The sequence below is a fragment of the Pavona decussata genome, unplaced genomic scaffold (genome assembly GCF_977016875.1).
Source record: "Pavona decussata unplaced genomic scaffold, jaPavDecu1.1 SCAFFOLD_58, whole genome shotgun sequence".
Taxonomy (NCBI): domain Eukaryota; kingdom Metazoa; phylum Cnidaria; class Anthozoa; order Scleractinia; family Agariciidae; genus Pavona; species Pavona decussata.
The window spans coordinates 2,725,001-2,749,890 of NW_028145480.1; the positions used below are offsets into that span (position 1 = coordinate 2,725,001).

Sequence of the window (24,890 nt, forward strand, 5' to 3'; positions counted from 1 at the left end):
GGAACGTCTACAGCGACCAAGGAGAAAAATATCGTAAATTTCTGAACGCGTTCAAATAAGCAGCATGTCTGTCCTTTCCTGTCATGTACTGTATTAAACTCAACTCAACTCATTGGAACTCATACAATTCAATTGCATACAAGCACCAAGACAAGTATTTATATTATAGTGGATAGTAGCTCGAGTGAACACAAATCGTCAAAATGGCGTTTGAACCGGCCAGGACACACCAAGGGACAATGAAGTAAAAGTAAAAAGGATTTATTTCGTATTATTTTCAGTTTCTCTCCGGCGACTCAGTCTAGCGACAATCTCACATATATGCCTAATGCGAACTGCTACAATTCCACTCAATTATATCTGCACATTTGACGCATAAACGGCCCCGAAGTTTGGCTCTAAGTACGCAGAACAACTGAGAAAACAACAAAGTAAAGAGCAATACTTTTTTTTTAAATTACTCAAGATACATGTACATACCACCACCATTTACAGCTTCAAATCAGCTGTAAATAACCTTACGTATACGCTACGATTGGGTGGCCTGTCGTGTAACCACTTGAATGCAAAGTATTTAGCGCTATCATCCCGCCGCGATATTTCTTAGAAAACCACGCAATAAAATCCGTTCTGGTCTGGTGAAAGTGAAAACATTTGATATTTACGTCACGAAAGCTGAGCATGGTGATGTGAGTATGCGTAAACGGCTGCTGTTCGATACTGCTTGACTCACCGATCAACAACTGTTTGATAGAAGTGCCGACAGCGACCAAGGAGAAGAGATATCGTGAACTTTTGGATGCCTTCCTATAACCAACATGTCTGTACAAGAAAACTGGCAAACAAAGAGACCCACCATCAAAGAAAGAACCACGTTTATGCTCAACAACCATCTCTTCAGCGATGTGAAGTTTGTAGTTCGTAAGAGCGATGGTGAAAGTGAAAGTAAGCAAGTGATTCCAGCTCACAAGTTTGTGCTGTCGATTGGCAGTCCTGTGTTTGAAGCCATGTTTTACGGTGAGCTAGCGGAGACTAGACACTCTATTGAACTGCCTGACTGTGAGTACGAGAGTCTGTTGGAATTGTTTCGTTACATGTACAGCGATGAAGTGAATGTGAGCGGAAGTAATGTGATGAGAGTGTTATACTTGGCTAAGAAGTACATGGTGCCTTCCCTTGCTGATAAATGCACGGATTTTTTGCAAAAAAATTTAGATCCGTCAAATGTTTTCAACATTCTGCCAACGGCTAAAAAGTGTGAGGAGAAAGAGCTGGTGGATCGATGCTGGAAGGTTGTTGACAAAGAGACAAAAGCGGCAGTGAAATCGGATGGATTTGCGACAATTGAGAGATCCTTACTTGATGCAGTAGTCTCAAGAGATACTCTGACAATTGAAGAGATCGATTTGTTTAAAGCTGTTGATCAGTGGGCAACAAAGGAGTGCGAAAAACAAGGTTTAGCAGTAAACGGTGAACAGAAAAGAAGGATACTTGGCGAAAAGATTATCAAAGCTATTCGCTTTCCAGTGATGAAACAGGACGAATTTGCCTCTACTGTCCTTGATACAAGCATTCTTACTGCAAATGAAGTGGTGACCTTTTTTAAATTCTTCAGTTCATCATTGACTTCTCCGGTGGGATTTCCAGATACCAGGCGGTCAGGAACAAGAGCCAAGACTGCAGTCATTTACCGATGTGGTAGATTTGACTCGGTCTCGGTCGGTTGCTGGGATTATAATGGTCGGCGTAAGGACCTTCTTGCTTTTACTGTGGACAAAGATATAACGTTGCATGGACTCTGTTTATGCGGGAGTGAGAGAAATGACTACAGAGTTGCTTTGGAGATAAAGAATGCCACTAACAATTGTCGTATTGCCTCAAAGTCAGGAAGATTTTCTTCAAAGCGTCTACAATACAAAAGTGATAGCTATCATGGATTTGACGTTTTGTTTAACCCTCTAGTTGACTTGAAAAAGAACACTAAGTACCAGATAGAAGCGTTGATATCTGGTCCATCATCTGGGAGGGGAGTGAGTGGCTCCAGTTCTCTACTGTGTGGTGGTGTGACATTTACATTTTCAGCCTGCACTTCTGCCCTTAGTAACGGAACATCTCTTATCGAAGGGCAATTTCCTGAATTTCTTTTCTCGGTCTAGTTCTTTACTTTATGGAATGATCATGGAAGTAGGGACAAAAATACAACACAGGCAATACACAATAGCAGAAGCGTGTTAGGGATTTTGATAATAAAATATTAATTTGTGTGTATAGTAATTGAAGAACAATTTAAATGTAAAAAAAAAGAAAAACATTTAAGGCCAAGTCTGATTAGGTTATAAGTATGGAATTTTTAGTTGTTACATGTAAGAATCGAGAACGTCTGTATTTTCAGCCAGTGTATTAGTTAGTATCGAGACTTATACTCTAATGCTGTTTAGTTGGTTAGTTCTTCACAAAATAATGAACTAGAACAATCATAATAGGTGCAAGCATGACTCGGATAAATTAGTCTTAAGAATTGCAATACACTTCACTATAACGCCCGAGTTAGTCACAATGAATAGAATGGCTACGTTTCATTACAATTCCCACGATTTACTCGAGGTGTCTTTTTGTTCGTAGTTCCTCTGGTAACAACGAATTTTGTGAATTCAGGCTAAAATATAGCATGAATGGAATTTACATATTAGTTCAGCCACAAGTGTCTTCCAGTCTTTCTCTTATTTTTGACAATAAGAAACTACGATGGTTCTCGGATCATATCGTCACTAAATTGCGATAATTTTTCGATGAACACATAAATCGTCGCTCTCGCACTGGTGAGTTGGAGGAAGACGAACCGAGTGCGCTTGAAACAGCTCCTCTTATGACCACTTCTCTAGGTATCTAAGTGTTCTTTTCTTTCCCAACTGCACATCGAGTTCTCACTCTTCAAACCTTTTCCAGTCGTTGAGATAGTGATGAACCGACGCGAAGAAAATTTCAAGGTGTACGAATTACAACGGAAGGTAAAGGAACATATTGCCAGTGGATAAGAAACTAGAAGAGACTGGGGAGAGGGAGTGGGCGACAGGGTAGCGTAATAAATTCTTCAGCCCAGTTGACCCACAGAGTCATAAATCGAGACTGATTCGATATGCTCACTTTATTATTAAATAATTCGTTGCAGCGGATAAACCCAAAATCGAAAACAGCAAATTGGATGGCGAAGATGGTGATATAGTTTCGAGGTGTTGTGGCTATGATTGAGTTGCCCGAACTAGAAAATTAACGAACAGAAAACTACCTTAATTAACACTCTAAAAATGTGAGATGTGAAACTAATTACGCGATGAGCAAACTAAAGCAATGGGCGAAGCTAAGGTACGAAACTTAACCATAAACACAGAGATATTAATATTATGCTACTAGATATGAAAACTAAAAACTTACTTTAGTCTCCGAGTTGTGAAAGATTTCTTAAGTATTTCAGTCTTGATTGAGTTCGTAAAAGCTGAACCCTAGCTAACTACGTGGAAAAAGGAGGGTTTCGTGATCGGTGCACGAGTTCTTAAACCTTAAGGCACGTGGCTTTATAATTGACATGATTAATTACCCTAACAAGGGTTTATTTGTTTTAGACCGCACGTGGAGAAAGGAAACATAAGAAACTATGAAATTGGCGAACTGCCACGAACACAACTGATTATTGGGCGTGCAAAACTAACAGAGGGGGCGAAACAACCTCACCTTCTCTCTCCAGTCTCCTCGCCTTTCTTGTCGCTCGGATCGCATAAATTTGTTATGATGATGGTATAGTTCATACAGAAATATAACTTTTTTCCAACTTAGTTTTTCTAATTTGTTGTCTTAATATATAATTTGAACACAATGAACATACTCGGATTTACTTTCATTCTCGAGGTCTTCTCTGTAGGACAAATACTCTCTTTGAATTCTATTCCAGAGAAAATCAAGCTTTTCTTCGTCCTTGTCAACATTTAAAAACAAGCTCAAGACTTACTCCATGTGGACTACAATCTCTGAATTTGTATCTGTTTGACTCTCGTGAACATTATTCGGGACCCTTTGAAACGAGGTGCCTTTAAGCTACGACAAAGAAAAGTGAGGGTATTCAAAAGTTGTCCAAAGGATGATGTTTGTGGGGTTTAAAGGGGCAATACAACGGGGATTTTGCTCTGTTGTGATGAAAAATGTACCATATATTTAAACAAGTTACTTTTGCTCAAACATGAAATTGATTCTAGCAGTAACTAAGGGCTTGGGGTTGGGGATGCGGGGAAGTTGGTCACTGTTACACCACTTGCAAAGTAATGCTGTAGTTTACCATGCGATATGAAAACAGGGAAGTCATTTGTTTTGTGCGAAGTCCAAGCTGATTTGACATATCCAATTTAACAGTCATCAAGCCTGATTACTGCTTGTGGACGGAATACCTTGTGTGTGAATGAATGTAAACTGAATGAAAATAAATCGAATTCAGTTGAATTTCAAAACAAAATCAAAACTGTACCAACACGACCGCAACTGGAACCCAACAAAACGGAAGTTCAGAGCTCATGTTCGCCGTCATTAGTTAATGTTTTAATGTCTAGTTCACAGCAGAGAAGCTTGCCGTAATTATAAAATGACGGTTTAATTTCTAGTTTACTGAGTGGTGTGGCCTTCTGCTTCTGCTGGAGGGGGGCTTATATCCGGATGGGCTTATAATCGGACGTATTTTTTTGTTTGCATGTAGGTGGGCCTATAACCGAGGGGGCTTAGAAGCGGATGGTTTATAAGCGGCAGTGTACGGTATCTTATAAGCACGTTTAAACGCTGTGTCATATACATTAGTTAACTATTAACCACTTATGTTTTCAAATTTAAATTTTAGAGCCCTTAATTTCTCTCATTAAAACTGTGACCCTGAAGAAGACTAGTAGTACTAGTTGAAATATTGCCCCAATAATATTACTCTTTGTCGTATAGTGTCAGCCATGCAATAAGTTTGGTTTATTTACAAGCAAATTAACATCTATCACGTGCATCTCCACTACAAAGGATCCGGCATGCACCCAAAATTATTCAAAACAGTTTATTTGGGCGTCTTGTGGTCCCCTTCATTCAAAAGCCAGGCAGAGAGCTTTGTTGTTACTTTGAATTCGTAGGGTGTGAGAGGCAAGCGGAATTTAGAATTTAAAAACAGGCTATCCAAAATCTTAGAAAGCAAAAACTGCACGGAAATTCCTGTACAACGCAAAAATTACGCTTGCCGCAAAGGAAAGGAGATGAAGACGTTCCTTCCAGTATTATTAATAATTATTAATTATTAAAGCGAACGCGCGCGCACCCTAAAAAATTCTAAAGCTAAGTCATCTGAAATGCCTAGAAATACATCTAAAATTGTAAATTAAATTAAGTTTTCATTGTATCAACTTAAAAATGTTTTCTTTTCTTTTGAAATACTGGAGCCAATTTCAGGCTTCAAAGAAAACCTTCAAAAACTAAGTTGCATCAAAACGAGCAGAGCAAAAGAATGCAACAAGGAAAAATATAATAATCATCAACCCAACTCGATCACAGACATTTTTAAAACTGTTAATAACGACAAGTCCGGTTACATGTGTATTACTGAACAGTTTTCCTGGTAACATTACCTTTAGCATTGATCACTTTTCACAGATTTTCTAAGCACTCAGCGAAAAACAAATTTCTGGGCTATTCAAGCGGCCCTTAAACATACAATTTATTGAATCTCATTTTATTTATTGTACACTGTTTTTTTTGTTATAAGAACCTATTTTATAAGAAATTCGAGGCTGAGATTAACCAATATTTTAAGAACGTATTTTAAAAGAACATTCCTCAGGCTGGGAGTCGATTAAGAACGTTTTTATTTTGCTAATCTGTATATAAAATCAAGGTAACAAATGTAAATTAAACAAAATACTTAGGGGCATGTTTTGTATAACATTAACAATCATGGTGACACACATCTCGGTTTGTCATAATCAGCAGTTCTTGATACCATATCTCAGCAGGCAATGCACTTTGGAAGGTTTCCTAGTCACTTCCGCATTGATTTACTGAAATACATGTAGTGTATACTATGCAATTTAAAAACATCTTAAGAACGTTTTCAGCCTTAAATCGCAGAAAAATATAAGAACATTCAGCCTCAGCTACAAAATTAGAGGCGTTCTTATAAAAAAAAAAAAAAAAAACAGAGTGTACCTCATTTCTCATGTCTGACGTTGAATGTAACTCACGCGTTACAGATGAAAATTGAATGTACACTTCGTTCAGCATTTTAGGCCATGCACCTCCAAAGTACATATACAACCGTGCAGCTGCGTCTGCTGCCGGTGACACCGCTCTTGGCAGCTACACTTGGTCAGTTAATCGAACATAACCCATTTTGGAGGTTCAGCTGTAGCGTTGTTTCAATCACAACCCCAACAGCTAAAAAACAAATGCCTATCTAGATTGGGGGGGAATTCTGCACCCTCTATAAATTCGGAGGTATAAAACTAATGAAGATGACACTTAGAGTGATAGATAGTTCGTCAAAATATGTTTCCCTTTAATTTAGGTCTGTAACGGAAAGTAATGATGTCATGACGCGAAAATGAATGGCGGCCATTTTGGATTGATTGCATGCACTTTGGGAGAGAAAAGATATTCATCGGAGTTAGATTTGTCACAAGACAACTTCTTAAGGGGCGAAACATGAAGGACAAACGACGGATTCGGGAGAGGAGGGATGAAGTCTGGATTTATTAAAAAACAGACTTAAGAAAGTCTATGTCAGAGTCACTCCTTATTTTTGGGTATTACAAGGAGGTAAGGTAACGTCTAGTAGAAATTGAACTGAAAACTTCTATAGGGCCCAAAAATTGGACTTTTGTGACAACAACAAGTTTTGGTACAAGCGCTATACTCAGTTGTGAGTTTTGAGTGGATGAACAAAAGCATGATGCTTGACTTGTTGTGCATGAGCTCCTAGGGTAATAAGTAGTTTAGTATGCACCGCTTGGTCCTGTCTTCTGCGGAGGAACCTCATTAATTTGCAGGAGAATAAATTAACGTCTATGACGTTATGTGGCGGAGGTTACATTATTGGAAAAGATGACATCATAATCTAAAAATAGAATAACTGCATCATCGGGGTGGAAGGGGGTCATGTGATTTATCATTGTAAAAGAGGGTAGAATGTTTAGGGTATAACTGGTTTGACAGGGTTTTGAAGGAGATGTCGACGGAATCGCTTAGAAAATAGAAAACTTTTTTTGGTTCATTGATTACTTGCCGCTAAATTGTTCATGTTAATAATGGCGCCCACAAACTAAACACACACAGAGGTTTCACAATATGTATATCACAATAAAGCTTATTATATCTTTGATGTTGATGACTGTCCACCTTCACTCACGTTATCAGGGGTCAACGCGCTTTGGGCTATCAGATCGGAGACTAAAACGGTGTCAAACGGTGCATACTATAATACTGCAATACGACTCGGAAACCCGAGACAACTGTATCTCGGTTACCAAAGAAACACTAGCACCAGGGATACCCTACCTCCTTTAAAGTATGCAGGCCCTTAAATGGAGATTGGAACTAAACCATTTCGTCTCGAGTTCTTTCTCTCTTGGGGTTGTTCTTGTTCCCTCCGTTTTGTAGTCAGCCAGCGTTTGTTCCTCTTGAGCTGAATCCTCTGCCTTCCCGGAGTCAGTTGTTTCCAACACGTTGATTTTTTTCTTTCGGATATAGACGCTTTCCGTCTTGGAAATCATTTTCGGTTCCACTTTTGTTGGAAACCTTTTCAAATTCATCTTCCGTTTCAGCGTTTGTTTCCTTGCATGGCTTGTCATCCTGCATTACCATCGTCTTCTTCTTTAAGCAATCCGGGTGCGTCTCTGCTGGTTCTGTTTCCGATTCACTTTTACTGCACATCTCTCCTTTTTCGACAGTTTGGAGCCGAATTTTTTCCATGTTGGTAATTAGACGATGGACGACATTCCCTCTGAAGGTGAAATGCGCTTCTCCTTCGGAAACGCTGCCCAATCCTTTTTTGCTGGACTCTTCTTCCACACCGAACTCTGTCGCCATTCCAGTTCCTGCACTTGGCATCCCCTTTTCCACCATCGTCTTCTTTTCGTTTATCCCCCAAGCTCCTCTACGCTCAATCACCGGAAAAAATGAGCTTGCAATGAGTGCACCAGAGAGAGCGCCTGATGTCGAAAAACAGATATCTCCTTTTTGCAGTTTTTCTCCACCATCAAGTCTACTCTCTTTGGCTTCAGGCACGCGAAGATGAGCTGGCAGAGCCTCGGAGGGCATTACCTTATTACCACCAAAAAACGTGATTCCATTTGCTTTAATGCCACCATTCTTCTTAGCAGCAGCCTGTTCAGGGTTTCGTTTCCCTATTTCTTTACCCGGTCCAGTTGGCCTCTCTTTAAAATCACTTGATCCAAAGGGATCTTTCAGGAATTGCTTAAAGGCGGAGCGAAGTCTTCTGAACCGAAGGTAGTAGATGATCGGGTTCACTACGCTTGAAAAGAAAGTAGCGTTCCACGCGACAAAGCCGAACCAAGAGTCGACCTGGCTCATTTCCCTTTGACCCACCACTGCATACACGATTGCAGGAACATATGACATGAAATAAGCAGCTACTGTCATGGCGATGGTCTTGGTCGCTTTGATGTATGTTTGCAGTCGGGCTTGTTCTTGAAGTGCGCGTGAATTCATCTGCGCTTTCTGTAAAGAGAACACAAAAAAGGATTCCTCAAGCAACTAAAAGACAATCGGCGTGGGTAAATGGCTGTATTAATACTACACGTATGTGGCAGACACCTGCGTGACCACAGTAACATAACTACACATGCATCTATCAATCTCGTCCTCAGAGTCACGATCCTTTTGGTCAGTGCCACGATCAAGGGCACCGGTGATTTAAGGTAGCGCTGGCCTAAAGGATCGCAGTCATGGGAGGAGAACGTTCACCCAAGTACCCAGGCATTACTACGCGCTTGCGGTGGTGGATGTATAGTTTACATAACTGTATGTATATTTTGTATCCGACTTAAGCGAATGTATTATATATGCAGTAGGACAACATGCTGGCCAATTTGGATGAGAAAAAATTCCTAGCTTTGCCAAAATTGGACGAAACCACAGGCGTCAACAGGTCATGTCCAGTTTGGCTTTCAGATGACATTTTAGAATCCATTTCTTTCCAAAATTGAAAAAGCAAGCAGTGCTGTTACTTGCGAATTACATTGTACGGTGTTAGGTAATAATACACACTACGCATGAGAATTTTGAAACTAATCCACTAATAATACGAGTTAACACCTCAGCGACATGATAGAGTGACTACGTGCACTAACAGTAGCCAACTGACTTCGAGTTGGTATAATATTCTATTAAAAGTTATTTACAAACTGAAATCTTATATTTCACTGCCCGCAAGTTTGACGCAGGAGAATGTAAGCCTTAGATGAGAAATCAAGCTTTTTCTTCGTCAGCTGGCTATGTCTCTGTAATGGAGCGACAGATTAGCTCTCCTGAAGATTTTTGTAGAAGCACTCTCGGAAATGGAATCATTGTTAACTGGTTTTTATAAAGCCGGTTGGCTTCAATGTCCTATGAGAGGCTCGTAGCTACTCTACTAAGCTTGCTTTGGGTAACAACAAGTTTAAGGTAAAAGTATAGTAGCATCGAGATAATTTCTTGGAGATTCTATGCTCCCTATTTTTTAATTAATGGAAGTCTTATCAATCCGCAGCCTGGTTGACAACCTTCTAGCCTTTGATGAAGAGTAGCCATGCTGTCACGATGAAGCAGAGAAAACACGAATTGAGATCGAGCAATGATTGTACACGCACAGTGGCAAAACTTTTCCTCTTTAATAGAACTTAAGTTCAAAGAGTTCATTTTATCATGATTTCGGTTATGTTCGTTTTGCGTTTCAACACAAGCAGGATTGGTCACGATCAATCAATGTATGTTGTTGTCCGCGCATTTAAAAAGTCAACGCGCTTACAATTATAGGAAAGTTGTAAAGATACGTTAGAAACGTTGTTCTCAGATACAAATGCTTTTAAAGGTAGTTTTGAAAGATTGCAGCGACGAAGCATTTTGATAGTGATTTTTAGTTCACTTTAGTTCTATAAAGTCGATGAAGAATAAGAAAATTGCGTTGGCGGGTATATCACTGTCACAACTGGAGTGAGTGAGAAGAGAGTTAGAGGAAGAGCGAAGATTACGTGAAAAGCGCGATATTCCTGTAGAACGATGGATACATAGGCCGGGAACAGACCAATGTTATGACATGAAGAATCTTGTAAGTGATGGGAACAACTTTAAAAATATTACACGTGATTCTTTGGGTATCCATTGCAGATCTCAGAAGACAGGTGGCTCTGTGGCTCCGTGATGAAACGTACCTGCAGCAGTTTTCTGGACTCGCTGAATGTTTGTTTATATAATTCTTGCCTGGGCAGACCATGGAGAATGTTGTTTCAGCAGTATAATCCAAGCGTTATAAGTAATATAGCAAACACAAGAAAGAGTGTTTCATTCGATTTCCATTCACCCTGAAGTGGGTTAAAAAAACAACTGAAGGCGCAGTTAACTTTTTTTTTAACCGACTTCGAGGCGTTTGGAAATCACATGAAACACTCTGTCCAGTATTTGACGAAGCTTCTCTACCGAAATAATACTTTTTGGAGAAATTCAACGAAAACGTTCACCAAATTTTGTGATAATTAAGATCACGTTTTCAAATCTTCTTCATGGTAGTGATTTCCTATGTTTTCTCTTCGTGAAAAATCACATTTTTGTCGTATTATCCTGAAGTGGTCTGTCAAAAAAGTTTAATACATTTTTATGCTTGAATTAAAACACAAATACATATATGCTGAAATCTGAGATGTAACATTTAATTCGATTGTATAATCAAATTAGATCGCGTCATTCCAAATACTTTATACGGCTTTGTATTCGGACTTCCTCAACATTTTGGAAAAATATTCTTGCGAAAGAATCAAATAAGAAACCATTTTCGAAAGGTCTTGTCCTAAAAAATGCGTTAAAATATTTTGAAAGAAGTATATATGAAGTTGAGTGAAGTGGTGGCACCCGAAAACAAGCCAGGCCGAGTGGAGAGTACAATAATCCCTCCTTTTGTAAATTTTGTTCAACCTCGTTTTGTCATATATATGCCTAAAACGAAAAATTCTTTCTGTCTATTTTGTTTCTGTTCGACAGTGCCGCAATCTTTAATTTCTGATAGTTTTTAAACTCACGACCTTTACCTAAACTGACTGAGAAAGACGTATTGACATACCTTCTTTTTCTGCTTCTTGATCGAGTGAATCGTCAGAAAACCAACCAGTCCACCGCAAATGATGAACAATGCCATAAACCCCGCCACAAAATATTTTCCCTGTTTGTAAATCTCAGCTCTGTATTCAATACCATGAGCGTCGCCGAGATCGATGCTGAACAGTGGAATTGAGCATAATACCACCATCAAGGTACAGGTTAACCAGATGAGGCAAGAACTAACTACAGCTTTCCTTTTAGTCTTCCAGGCCAAGTATCTCATGTCGAAAGCAATGGCAAAGTACATGCTTGCCATCAAAGCTAGCATCGACGCAAGATTGAGAACAATGAAGAGGCGATTGAAAAAGCTGGCCACGATGGCCAGCGTCTTTCCTCTGAACCAAGTCGTCTCCCATACCGTGGAGATCAAGTAAACAGGCATGTTGATGACTGCGTTGAGTATGTCAACGGCAGAAAGATTGGCGATGAGGACGTTCGGAAGTCACCATGTGTTCGTAGAGATTTAAATCGGGCGATGACGGCCAGAACCGAACCATTACCAAACACTGCACAAAGGCCTTGAACAACGGCTAGCACACTCATGACGAGTTTGCTGGAAAATGGCTTCGATGGATACATTTTGAAAGTGTTTCTTTTCCCCTAGAGAGCAGGCGTCTCAAGTGTTGTGCTAGTTTAGACTGTGTAAGAAATTTGTTCTCCTATTCAAATTTAAATTCTGTAATTTCCTGTGCATTGATAAAGAAGCAAGAGACACTTCGGTTTGCAGGTGATTTGTTGTGAAAAATAAAAAATTAGATAACAGTAGATTCTCTAGCAACCTTTGTGGCATTGTGGGTGTTGAGTTATGGGATCACCTGGTTAAAGGGTTCTCAATCACCACTGAAATCAGTGGGTATAATATAGCGAAATTGTGTATGTAGGAGGAAGGTTGTAAGTTGGGAAAAAAATTAAAAATACTCATATTGAGGGAGCAAAAGACTGCAGGGCAGCCACCTCGACTACGACAGAGCAAAAACAAAAACAAACAAAAAATTAAAAATACTTATATTGCCGGAGGGAACAAAAGACTGCACTGCAACCACCTCGACCGCAACAGAGCAAAAACAAAAACAACAAAAGATAAAAAAAATACTCATATTGAGGGAGGAAAAGACTGCAGGGCAGCCACCTCGACCACAGCAGAGCAAAAAAGAAAACAACAAAAATTTAAAAATACTTATATTGAGGGAGCAAAAGACTGCAGTGCAACCACCTCGACAAAAACAGAGCAAAAACAAAAACAACGAAAGATAAAAAAATACTCATATTGAGGGAGCAAAAGACTGCAGGGCAGCCACCTCGACCACAATAGAGTAAAAGCAACAACAAAAAGAAATTAAAAATATTTATATTAAAGGAGCAACAGTAGATAATCCAAAAAAGGTTAATTAGATTATAAGACGTTAGAAACATAAAAATGAAAAGAGGAGAATACAGGAAACTAAAAACATCGAGTTTTGGTAATATAATGTAAATAAAATCAGTTAAAAGGAAATAGTGGTTAAATGGAGTTTTGAGATAAAAAAATATCTCGTTCTCAAAATCGTATGCAGTAGTGGATGGAAATTGTTGTTTCCACATTTGACATGAGCACTGAGTATCATCTCTTGTTGTGTGATGTAACTTACTAAGAATAGGTATTTTTTATGTCCTCATTAAGGTGGAGCCATTCATTGTGGTGTATATCGAAATAAAACCATTGGCTGGATTTGGTGGAGAGGTGGCCTCTGAAGAAATCAAGTTGTCGTAACCGTTTGTCTCCTTTGGAGAAGTCGTTCCAGAGTTGTGAGGTGGGAATCCATTCTGTAATTAACTGTGGGGAGCAGCCATTTCCGACGAAAAATAAAAAAAGTTTGAAGGTTTCCACATACCCAATGGGTTTCTTCCAGAATAATAATTGATACTGGTTGGGCAAGCTTGAGATAGGGTAAAAAGCATCTCTATTTAAAACTTGGAAGAGTTCTTGCCTCATTGTAATGATAGATTGTTTGGAGAGGTGTTGGATTCTTGATCGGAATAACGTCAGTGCAGAAAAAGTAGGTTCTTGTTCCATTGGGGGTCTGTTATAACAATTCGGTGAATCTGTCTACTGCTTATGCTTATCCTAAATTCCGAATTAATCTAAAAGGGCGAATACTATATAACAACCTTTGTTAATAATTTCTTTAACGGCAAATTTTTTTTCTTTGCATGAGAATATTCGAATAGGCAATCACTGGGGTCATCAGACTCTGCGTATTTACACAACGGGACCACTCTGCCATCCTAAAGGATCTATGCATGAAATGGTTTCTGTAATAGAAAGGAGAAATACTTCATTCGCTCATGTCCCAGATTGTTTGTAACCGTCGATTTAAACTCAAATTTAAAACGTGAAGGAGGAAAAAAACCTTGTAAAACTTTGACTGTTTGAGCTTTCCTGATACACGCAGTGAAAACCGTGGGAAATATTCATTGCAAATCTAGCGGAACCCTATTCAACAAGCCATTGACGACATTAAATAAACTGCCTCCCAAGGATTTCGCGGCTCAGCTTGGCGACTCTTTGCGCGTTCCCATTATCGAGCGAACGATGCTAATTGATGCCTATTTTGGCAACTGACCACCGCCGCACGCTGGAAACACGAAGCGACGACCACACTAGAGGAAACAAAATTGCTGCGAAAAAATGGGGCTGGCTATTATCAGTCTTAAAAGTATAAGATTTTATTTAGTTTCGACTTCGCATTACAGTCAACCCAGGTCACGCGTGAACGATTTTTTTGAAATTTGAACGGAGTTTTGAAATTTACATGTCAGTTTTGAAAATCGCCAACGAGATTTCAGAGTTCCCGTATAAATTTCCCTGCCTTATTGACGGTATAAAGCTATGAATTTTTCTTTACATTGCAAAATTGAATATTTCAAGAATAACAATTGTTTCCCAAGTATTTTGAATCGTTTTTTCAGCTAATGCGTCTTTTTCGGAACGATTTCCAGAGAAATGTCCAACATTCCATTCGGTGAGGGTAAAAAGGCGGAATGATTTTGCGGAATGGTATGTGGAATGGCGTGCGGAATGGCATAATTATGCGAAATACGATTTACGTGGGAAATAAATTAACTGAAGAGCGCGTCATGTTTTCGCGCCAATTTTATAAGAGCAGCAGCTTTTTTGATGCTGCGGACTCTTGCTAAATATTAACAACAATTCGAGGATTTGATCGTCTGATTGTTGATTTGGAAGAAGTGAGGGTAAAGAAAGCGATGAAAACTGTTTATAGTTTTCGCATTCAAGGAACTATGAGTAAATCCGTAGTAAATTAAATTTCATGTTCACTTTAGGCTCCATGCGACTTCGGTTGACAAAAATAACGTGGCAGCGTGAAGTCTTCTCAGGACAAAGATTGATCCTTTACCGAGGGCAAATGATAAACATTTTTTTCTTTTTTTTTTAACCCTCGGTAAAAGATCAATTCTCATACCCTGTATGCTCGATGATTCATTTATCATGAGCGGGAAAATGAACAACAATTTCACCAAAATGCATCTGTGATAAGAATAGTTTCACAACCTTTCACACAACCAGTGTCGATAATTAGACACCATACTTGTCATCTGCTTTTTTGCTCTAGGGCTTTTCGCTTTTAAATCTCATTTTAGGTTGGGACGTCTGGCACTGAAAGACTTTAATTAAAGACGGATATGTTTAGTTCGATAACGCGTAACTGAACTATAGTGTGTGTGCGGACACGTGACCCTTGATTTACCGTCCGTCATGTTGGAGGACCACTTTGATGGGTTTTCCCTGTGTTTACCATTCAGAGTGCGGGCATCGCAAGTGCTTTCAAGATATACCTCGCATTTTCCTTTCCTTCCTTGTGAATTAAAATCGGAAAGGTAGCTAATTTACAGTGCCCTTTTGTCATTTAAGGTATATTTCAACCACAAAGCCCCTTTATATCGATTTTTTGAGCCCTATTTTTTTCAATTTCTAAAACCGATTATTCCGCTCACTTTGTTTTGTCGGCTCGATTACTTTTAAATTTGAAAACATGATCCCGGTGTTGAAAATCGGTGAAACTAATAAAAATTGGTTTTAGTGCAACAGTTTCTTATAAATTGGGATCATTTTCATTTTCGACATGACTACGAGTGAAGAAATCATGACAAAAAATTGTAAAATCTACCAGTCTCACGGCGTATCTCTGCGCGATTTGTCTCGGTTCATTGATTGCACGCTACAATTTGTCTGCCTGAATTTTTTTATTCGAATTTAAATGGTTTCTATGAGAAAAATTGCCTTGATCCACGCGCGTTTCAGTGCAAGCAGCCTTCGAACGATCAAACTAGAGTGTGAATTGGTCTTGTTGATATAATGCCGTCGTTTTGTTTAATTGTTGGTTGTGGGAACAAAAGCGACAAGTGTCCGAATGTAGCGTTTTGCCGTGTTCCGAAAGTTTTAACAAACCAAGGAGAACAAACGGAAAGATTGTCATCAGAAAGACGTACTCTTTGGTTAGCGGCAATCAGCAGAGATGACTTGACAGAAAAGATTTTAGAAAACGACAGAGTTTGTGGGAAACATGTTATCAGTGGCAGACCAGCCCAACTTTGGGATAGATTCAATCCCGATTGGATCCCAACTGTGCACCTTGGTCACGAGAAAAAATCAATCGACGAAACAGCAAAATCACAAGCTAATCTGGAGCGTAGTGCCAGAATCAAGGAGCGCAGAAAACGTAAAGCCGAAAGAGAAGAAAAGGAAAAAGTGAAAGTTGTGAAACTGGAGGAGGCTAGCGAGCCAGTTGAAGCGTTAATTGATGACATCGAAGATGTTACAGCTGATATGAGAGAGTTAAAATTAAAACACGTTGCCACAAATACAGACGAATCTGCCTGTCTAGCTGGTCGGCAGGGGGCGCCAGGACAAGTTTATGATGAAGAGTATTTTTGTAATGATGATGACAAGGTCAAATTTTACACTGGATTGCCTTCATACGAGATTTTGATAAAAACATTTTCCTTTATGGCTCCTCACGCAACTAGGCAATTCTCCCGTGCTCGCTTAAGCAAGTTTCAAGAATTTATTATGGTCCTTATGAAATTACGGCTAAACGTACCTCACCAGGATCTCGCCTATCGGTTTGGTGTATCTCGATTTGTTGTTTCAAGAGTCTTCAATTCATGGATCGAGGTAATGGATATTCGCTTGTCTCCTTTGATAGTGTGGCCTGAGCGCAAAGACCTTCAGAAAACCATGCCGAAATGTTTCATAGATGCATTTGGTCTAAAAACAACTGTGATTATCGACTGTTTTGAGATTTTCATTGACAGGCCTACCAATTTGCTGGCAAGGGCACAAACATTTTCTAATTATAAGCACCACAACACCGTTAAGGCGCTCATTGGCATTACCCCCCAAGGATCAATTTCATTTGTCAGTAAAGCATGGGGTGGTAGGGCATCAGATAAGTTTGTAACTGAAAACTCTGGTTTCCTTACAAACTTGTTGCCTGGAGACCAGGCAAGCTTAAATATCCCTGCTTTTACCAAAGGGAAAAGTCAGTTAGATCCAATCGATGTGGAGAAGACAAGAAAAATTGCAAACGTACGAATACACGTGGAAAGGGTGATTGGAGTTTTGAGACAAAAATACACTATTTTGCAAAGTACATTACCTACAGATTACCTCACATGCAGGAAAAAAGAAGAGAAGGAAACCCCTTTGATTGATAGAATCATCAGGGTATGTTCTGCATTAGTGAATCTGTGCCCTCCAATCATACCATTTGACTAAAACTCACTCTTTGTAAGTGAACTAAACATGGCTTTGCATTTCAATTTGGTACACTTATTGAAAAAATAATTGATAATGCTCATAATTCTAGGGTCATAACATTAATGCAATGCTATAATGTCCTGATTGACATTGTCCCTTATTTTATCAGATATCAGAAATATTGCTGTAAGGTATTTTAAACATCTTCTAATTTCAACAAACTTAGATTCATGTTGAAAATTTTAAAACTCTCAAGATCACTGTAAACATTGCCACGTTTGACATAAGAGTCAAACTCTTTCGCATCAATGCAGTAGGGACACTTAACCTCACCCAACCCAAGGCCACAACAGTCATAGGAACAAATGAAATCGGGAGTGGCATGCAAAAATGGGTAATCTTTGTTTATGAATGTACCACACTTGACTGCTTTAAAGTTGTTATGTTTTGCCTTCATCTGCTTTTCATATTCAGCGATTGCCACTGTTGCCAACTCTTCATGTTTGCAGCCATGCCTTGTAGCTGCAGAAGGGAAGTTAAACACGTCGGGATAACAAATTGTTTTGATAAGAGATTGTGATGGCTGTGCAGGATCAGTGTGACATGCTGCATGCCATTGAGATGCACCAATTCGTCCAGCCCTGTGATGATAGAAAGCACTGCTTTTTGCTTGGTTTATGGTTTCTTTCTCAATCATTTCTATTCGCTCATTTGTGAGGCTTATTTCAACTTTGTAGCACTGTTCTAGTAGCTCAGTATAATTAAGGTTTATGTATTTCTCATCAAATAAATCTCGGATAGATGGTATCCCTCTCGTTTTGAAATAAATTCATCTGCATATGTTTCTACTAAACTTAGACAAACAGGTTTGACTTTGCATTCATTGAGAGAACTGTACAACTGTTCAAGTTCATCCTTAGTTGGTTGCTGCACTGACCCCTGTACTGTAGGTGATTCTTTTATCCCTGTAGAGGATTGATCACTGTTATCATTCTTGCCGCACAAACTAAGATCGTTTAAAGACTTCTCCAGGCTGCCTTCAGTTTTCTTGCTGAGGAAAAGTTGATGTCATTAACTCTGGCGTAATCAGCCTTTTCAACATAACTTGGCAAAATCCAGCCACACTTAACCTGCGTACACGCTAACCTTCCGTTTTGTCTGGTGACAACTTCAAGATAGAATAGTACACTTGCTATATGTGAGCAACACTCACCCAGGCCAGCCATACACCCTGCACAATGTGCTGACATCACAGTACCTTATTCGTTTGTTATAATCCACAATTGCACTAGTGGTTCATTCAGTCTCTGCGAATGTCTTACTTTGGCCAACACCACAAACCTCTTGTTAATCATACATCCAAGGACACTGGAAATGAAGCCACTAACCATCTGGTTGTAAGCTTGAAGGCTTCTGTAAGCTTTAAATTGTGCGTTGGAATAAATCTAGTATCGAGCACAAGATACGAAAGTAAGTTTTAAATCCATGGATTCAACTGGTGGAAGGCATTTCTCGCTCAACGTTTTAGCTGGGATGAGAAGCGGATCTATACCAATCTCAGAAATTTTAACGAGATACCTATATTTTACCTTGCCTTCAAGATTTTCGCTATAATTTGAGAGCATCAGAGGCTCAACCCCTGTTGTTTCAGTCGCCATTTTGATTACGTAAGTCCTCCAACATGGCCGCCAGTAATTTTGTGACGTCATCCGCACACACACTATAGCTATCTGAATCGCCGTATTAAATAGCTAGGTAGCTAGCTCAGCAGCTCAACAGTGACTTGCGTATTCGTCGCTCGACGAAAATGTAAGGTAAGAAAAAGTAGAACATATTTTTCCCATGAGTTGTACAAATTATAACCGTCAAAGAGTCTGATAAAATGACCGAGTTTAAATTTAAAATTTCTCACATAATAGTTTTGGCCTTGGACTGATGTCATTTCTCCAGTCTGGTGTTGCTTTTTGTCTAGGCTACTCGCTGCCACGTTCTTTTTGTCAACTAGAAATTTAATTTATTCTTAGTTCCTTGAATGCGAAACTTCATCGATTTCTTCACTCTCACTTTCTAACGAGCGATCAGACATGTTCTATCCCAGGCGTATATTTTCTAATCCTCGATCTGTTGTTTGGTTGTTTAATAGTCCGCAACATCGAAAAAACTGCTGCTCTTATAAAATTGGCAACGATGTGGCAGATTTGAATCGGTCATGGTACCGGGCACTTGGCAATACTATGGGAACAAAGACCGTATTGACATCACTGTGAACAAAGATTTAATTTTACAGGGACTTTGTTTATGTGGGAGTGAGAACAATGACTACAGTGTTACTTTGGAGATAAAGAATGACAGTAATAATCTGTGTCTTGCGTCAAATTCAGGAACATTTTCTTCAAAGTTACTGCAATGCAAAAGTAAAAAATATCATGGATTTGAGGTTTTGTTTGATTCTCCAGTTAACTTGAAAAAGAACGTCAAGTACCAGATAGAAGCGTTAATATCTGGTCCAACATCCGGAAACGGAGAAAGGGGCTCTAACACTGTTCAGTGCGATGGTGTGACATTTACATTTTCATCCAGCGCTTTAGGGTCTACGAACGGAACGTCTTCTACGTTAGGCCAATTTCCTGAATTTATTTTCTCGGTGTAGGTCTTAACTTTGCCATGTCAGCGGACATGATCACAGAATGAAAGATAGAAATACAATACAGGCAATCCAGAAGACCAGAGGCCTCTAAGACATTTTGGGCTCCTGGATTTTGATAATACCACAGTTAGCCCAGGCTCTACGATGGCCGGGTGTTGACCTTTGTAAGATAACTCTGCCATCAGCGTCACGTCATTTAAGCATCAAGATAACCATGCATTGAGTAGCGGAATCATTAGTGTTTGTATGGGGAAAAGTATCGCATTTGAAGGCAAAATTAGATACTAGTTTTCAATAAAAAGGTTGCACCTGAACTCCTTTGTAGTTCCTTTTGTGTCTTGCGTGGTTTCTGAATCAGAGCAGCCCTTGGAATTGAACCTCCAAGAAATCGCTTCAAATCGACCCAAAACCGCTAAGGATATATAATCAGAGAAGTAAGGAAAGAAATACTACACAGGCAATACACAATAGCAGAAGTCTGTTAGGGATTTTGATAGTACAGCACTAATTTATATGTATATTAAATTCAGAAAAAATGATATATTTTTTCACTTAATAATCGAGAAAGCTTGTATTTTCAGCAGTATCGAAACTGTTACTCTGCCCAGTTAGTTGGCTGGTACATGTACTTCACAAAGCATAATGAACAGGAACAATAATAATACAGATAAATGGCACAGATAAATTACTAATTAGTCGCAGTAATGAGAATACATTGTAAATAAAATTCTTGCAATTCTGTTATGGTGAATTTATGTGCTTTTCCTCTAATCAAAAGCGGAACGAATTTCTCAGTTCACTTCTCGATACACCATGTAGTTCAGCCACAAGTGTCTTCTCGTCTTTTTCTTATTCTTGACAACAAGAAACTACGAAGGTTCTCGGATCTTATTGTTACTAAATTTTGATAACTTTATCGATGAATTCATGAATCATCGTTCGTTCTTACACTAGTGAGATATCCTGATAGTTCACGGTCACTTCCCCCCCCCCCCCCCCCCACCCTCATCCTCTCAGTGGCGAGGCGGAGGAAAAACGAACCGATTCCGTTCAAACGGTCGCTCCTCAGTATGATCTGACCACTTACTTCTCTTGCTATCTTGGAGTTCTTCTCTTTCCAAGAACACATCGAGTTTCCGATCTATCAACCTGGTCCAGGGGTTCAGTGAGTTAGGAGTGAGCGGCGAGAACAAAATTGCACTGTGTGTGAAAAATAAAGGCGACGGAAAATATTAGGAGTGGTTAAGAAACGGGAAGAGACTGGGGAGAGGTGCGACAGATCCAACGGGCAACCAGGCCTCCTCTCGCCTTCTCTCTCGAGTCTCACGGCTCGTCTTTATCATTCGCTGGCCTCGCAATTTTCTTCGCTCGCCTCCCTAATATCTGAACGCCTGTCAGGATAGGCTACTGCCGATAATCAAGGACTGTCAAGTTCGGTTAATTGCCGAGTACGGAGAACTTGATTTAAATATGTCTCTCTCATTGTAAAGAGCTCTATTGGCTTCCTGTCGATCAGTTTATTGTTAGGGAAGATCCTGCCGCGCGTTTCTTTTAAGCAGTTATTGGGCTTTCACCAAAATACTAAAAGGATATCTTAAAGGGGAGTATACCTACGATCCAGTTCTAAACATCTGCTAGCGGTTTCTTCAACTCATGTTAAAACTTACGGCGTTTGCTTATGAGGTATTCTCTGTGGAACAAATACTTGCTTTTGAATTCTCTTGCAGAGAAATTCAAGCTCTCTCCCTCATTGTCAACATTTAAAGACCATTAAAACTAAGCTCAAGAGTTACTCCATGTAGACTTTAATCTCCGAAATTTGTAATTTGTTTCCCGTGCACTCTATACTTCATTCGAGGCCTTTTGAAACGCAGCGTCTTTTGCCACAGCAAAAAAATGCCCCAGATTATTTAGGTGTCCACGCAACTTGTCAAAGCTTCGCCTCTTGCCAGGAACTCCGAGCGACGGGCAGTGTAGGATATGAAATACTGTAGGACACAGAAGTCGGTCAGTGCTACAAAATTGGTACAAAATTGGTAAAGTATTGCTGTACTTCCTTTTTGTTTCTTTATTTGTTCCATTCTTTACCTCTTTACATGCTTATTTCTTTATTTACTTCTTTCTTTCTTTCTTTTTACTTTTTTTCTATACTTTTAGCGCCTGCTTCTAAGCTCTTTCGTGGATAAGCAAATTACATTGACATTTTATTTTGTACATGGTCTGTAATGGGACAACCAAAATACACCGTCAAATTCGGTGTTCCGGGGTGTTCCGGTGTTCCTGGTTTTAGTACATGCCGTTCCGGTCTGGTGGAAGCAAAAATATTTGACATTTCTGTTACGCAAATTTAGCCCTTGACGGTAGCTAAGTGTATGCATAATTAGAAGGCTCTGTTCCACACTGCTTGACTGATCAACAACTGACTGTTTCATTAGCCTGCGTAGCAAGCGTTCCCGTATGAACGAATTTTTCCGTATTCTGGCCGCACGAAAATTGGGGCGAGACATCCCCGTCCGCCGATTTTTTGCTCTCGCCCCAATTTTTGCCCAGCCAGAATGCGGGAAAATTCGTTCGTACGGGAACGCTTGCTACGCAAGCTACTGTTTCATAGGACTGCCTACAGCTTAAGCCTATAGCAGGCAAGGAGAAAAATATCGTGAATTTTAGAATGAGTTACAATAAGCAAGATGTCTGTACAAGAAAACTGCCAAACAAAGAGACCCACCATCAGAGAAAGAACCGGGTTTATGCTCAACAACGATCTCTTCAGCGATCGTAAAGTTTGTGGTTTGTAAGATCAAAAAAAAGCGATGATGAAAGTGAAAGTAAACAAGCGATTCCAGCTCACAAGTTTGTGCTGTCGATTGGCAGTCCTGCATGTTCGAAGCCATGTTTCACGGTGAAGTAGCGGAGACTAGAGACTCTATTGAACTGCCTGACTGTGAGTACGAGAGTCTGTTAGAATTATTTCGTTTCATATACAGCGATGAAGTGAACTTGAGCGGAAGTAATGTGATGGGAGTGTTATACTTGGCTAAGAAGTACATGATGCCTTCACTCGCTGATAAATGCACGGAATATTTGCAAAACAATTTAGATCCGTCAAATGTTTTCAGCATTCTATCAACGGCTGAATAGTTTGAGGAGAAAGAACTGGTAGATCGATGCTGGGAGGTTGTTGACAGAGAGACAAAAGCAGCAGTGAAATCGGATGGATTTGCGACAATTGAGAGATCCTTACTTGAAGCAGTAGTCTCAAGAGATACTCTGACCATTGAAGAGATCGATTTGTTTAAAGCTGTTGATCAGTGGGCAACAAAGGAGTGCGAAAAACAAGGTTTAGCAGTAAGCGGTGAACTGAAAAGAAGGATTCTTGGAGAAACGATTATTAAAGCGATCTGTTTTCCACTGATGAAAGCCAACAAAGAATTTGAAACTGTCGTCCTTGATGCAAGAATTCTTTCTCTACATGAAATAGCCCTGTTTCCAAGTTTTTCAATTCGGTATTGGCTGCTCCAGTGGGATTCCCAAAGATCAGACGGTTTGCATTGCCTGCTACCGATGTGGTAGATTTGAATCGGTAAATGAGAAGGATTGGTGCTACAGTGAGCGAAAAGACTTCCTTAATTTTTCGGGTTGACAAAGACCGGCATGTTACATGGACTGTGTTTTTTTTGGCAGTGAGAACAATGACTATGAGGTGATGTTAGAAATAAAGTATTCCTGTGATAATTCAACTGTGGTGTCCGAGGAAGCAACATTTTATTCAAAGCTGATGCTATATAAAGGCAGTTCTTACTATGGATTTGAAATTCTCTTTGACTTTGCAGTTTACTTAAAGAAAACCACTGAATACCGAATTGAAGCTTCTGGTCCAAACTCTTGGTTTGGAAATGGTGGCCTTTGTGTGGTTCAGATATCTGGTGTGACATTTACTACGGAACCAATTATTCAAATGGTCAGTTTCCTAAATTTCTGTTTTCAGTGTAACTTTCTATGTGGACGATTTATTAATGAAAGCTGTAGGAAAGAAAAAAAAATACTGAAACTGTTGTTATCTGAAGCCGAGAAGAGCACTTAGAACAATCCAGATGGCCTGCTTATATGAAGTCTTTGTTTAAGCTAAGAGATAACGTAAAAAATCTCAGAGGAGTAAATAAATTAGTTTTGCCTAAGGTTAAAACCACATGACATGGATTGAAATCCGGCCAAAGTAAGGGTATACTGCTTCCATAGCTAGACAAGCTTACTGTCTATGACTAATATCAAATTATTTAGAAAAGAAGTGCAGAAAATTTTATCTTTCGGATAACTCTTTCACTTAATTACATATGTACATATTATTTGTTTATTTTCGGCACATTAGCATGTAGTTTGCTTGAGGCCTAAACAGCCTCAATCAAATTCGAGGGTAAAGTTTCATTTATTCATTCATTCATTGGTTATTTACTTTAATAACTAGGCTCCAGTGTTTTCTGTAGGGAAGCACATCAGTTTTAGGTAACGTTGTAAAAAATAAATTAAGTAAAAAAATTGTCTTCTTACAACCTTTACATGTAATATTTTGTATGAACACAGAGAATAAAATATGCCACCAAATTCTGTGAATCTGTTTACTGCTTATACTTTTTCCTAAATTCCTAATTAATCTAAAAGGGCGAATACCATATAACAAGGTTTCTTAATAATATCTTTAACGGCCTATATGTTAGTTTTTTGTTTGCATGAGAATATTCGAATTTTTCAAGAACTGAATAGGCCATCCCTGAGGTCATGAGACTCTGAGTGAGCAACGTGACCTGCACTCTGTCATCATAAAGGATCTATGCAAGAAATTGTTTCTGTATTAGAAAAGAGAAAGCTGAACTCATTCGCTCATGTTCCAGATTATCAGTGTAAGCGTCGATTTAAACTCAAATCTAAAACGTGAACGGGAAAAACCCTCGCAAAACTTTGAGCTTTCCTGATACACTCAGTGAAAACCGTGGGAAATATTCGTTGTAAATCTAGCGGAACCCTACTCAACCATGAATCCATTGAGGACACTAAATAACTGACTTCCAAGGATATCGCGGCTCAGCTTGGCCGACTCTCTGCGCGTTCCGA

General features: G+C 39.4%; 1 protein-coding gene, 1 long non-coding RNA gene and 2 pseudogenes across 2 annotated transcripts; 3 read left to right on the top strand and 1 right to left on the bottom strand.

Moving 5' to 3' along the window:
* LOC146479661 (uncharacterized) overlaps positions 1–24,890 on the top strand; it is a 153,003-nt pseudogene that overhangs the window by 4,973 nt on the left and 123,140 nt on the right.
* LOC146479662 (BTB/POZ domain-containing protein 6 pseudogene) lies at positions 153–2,603 on the top strand (annotated as a pseudogene).
* Positions 15,734–17,155, top strand: LOC146479663 (uncharacterized). Its single transcript, XM_085110265.1, has one exon. It carries the CDS (start codon positions 15,734–15,736, stop codon positions 17,153–17,155), a length of 1,422 nt encoding a protein of 473 aa, XP_084966391.1.
* Positions 17,890–18,860, bottom strand: LOC146479664 (uncharacterized). The gene is made up of 2 exons (XR_014864866.1): positions 18,727–18,860; positions 17,890–18,582 (listed from the first exon to the last, which is right to left on the bottom strand). It is a non-coding gene; the product is annotated as an uncharacterized LOC146479664 (long non-coding RNA).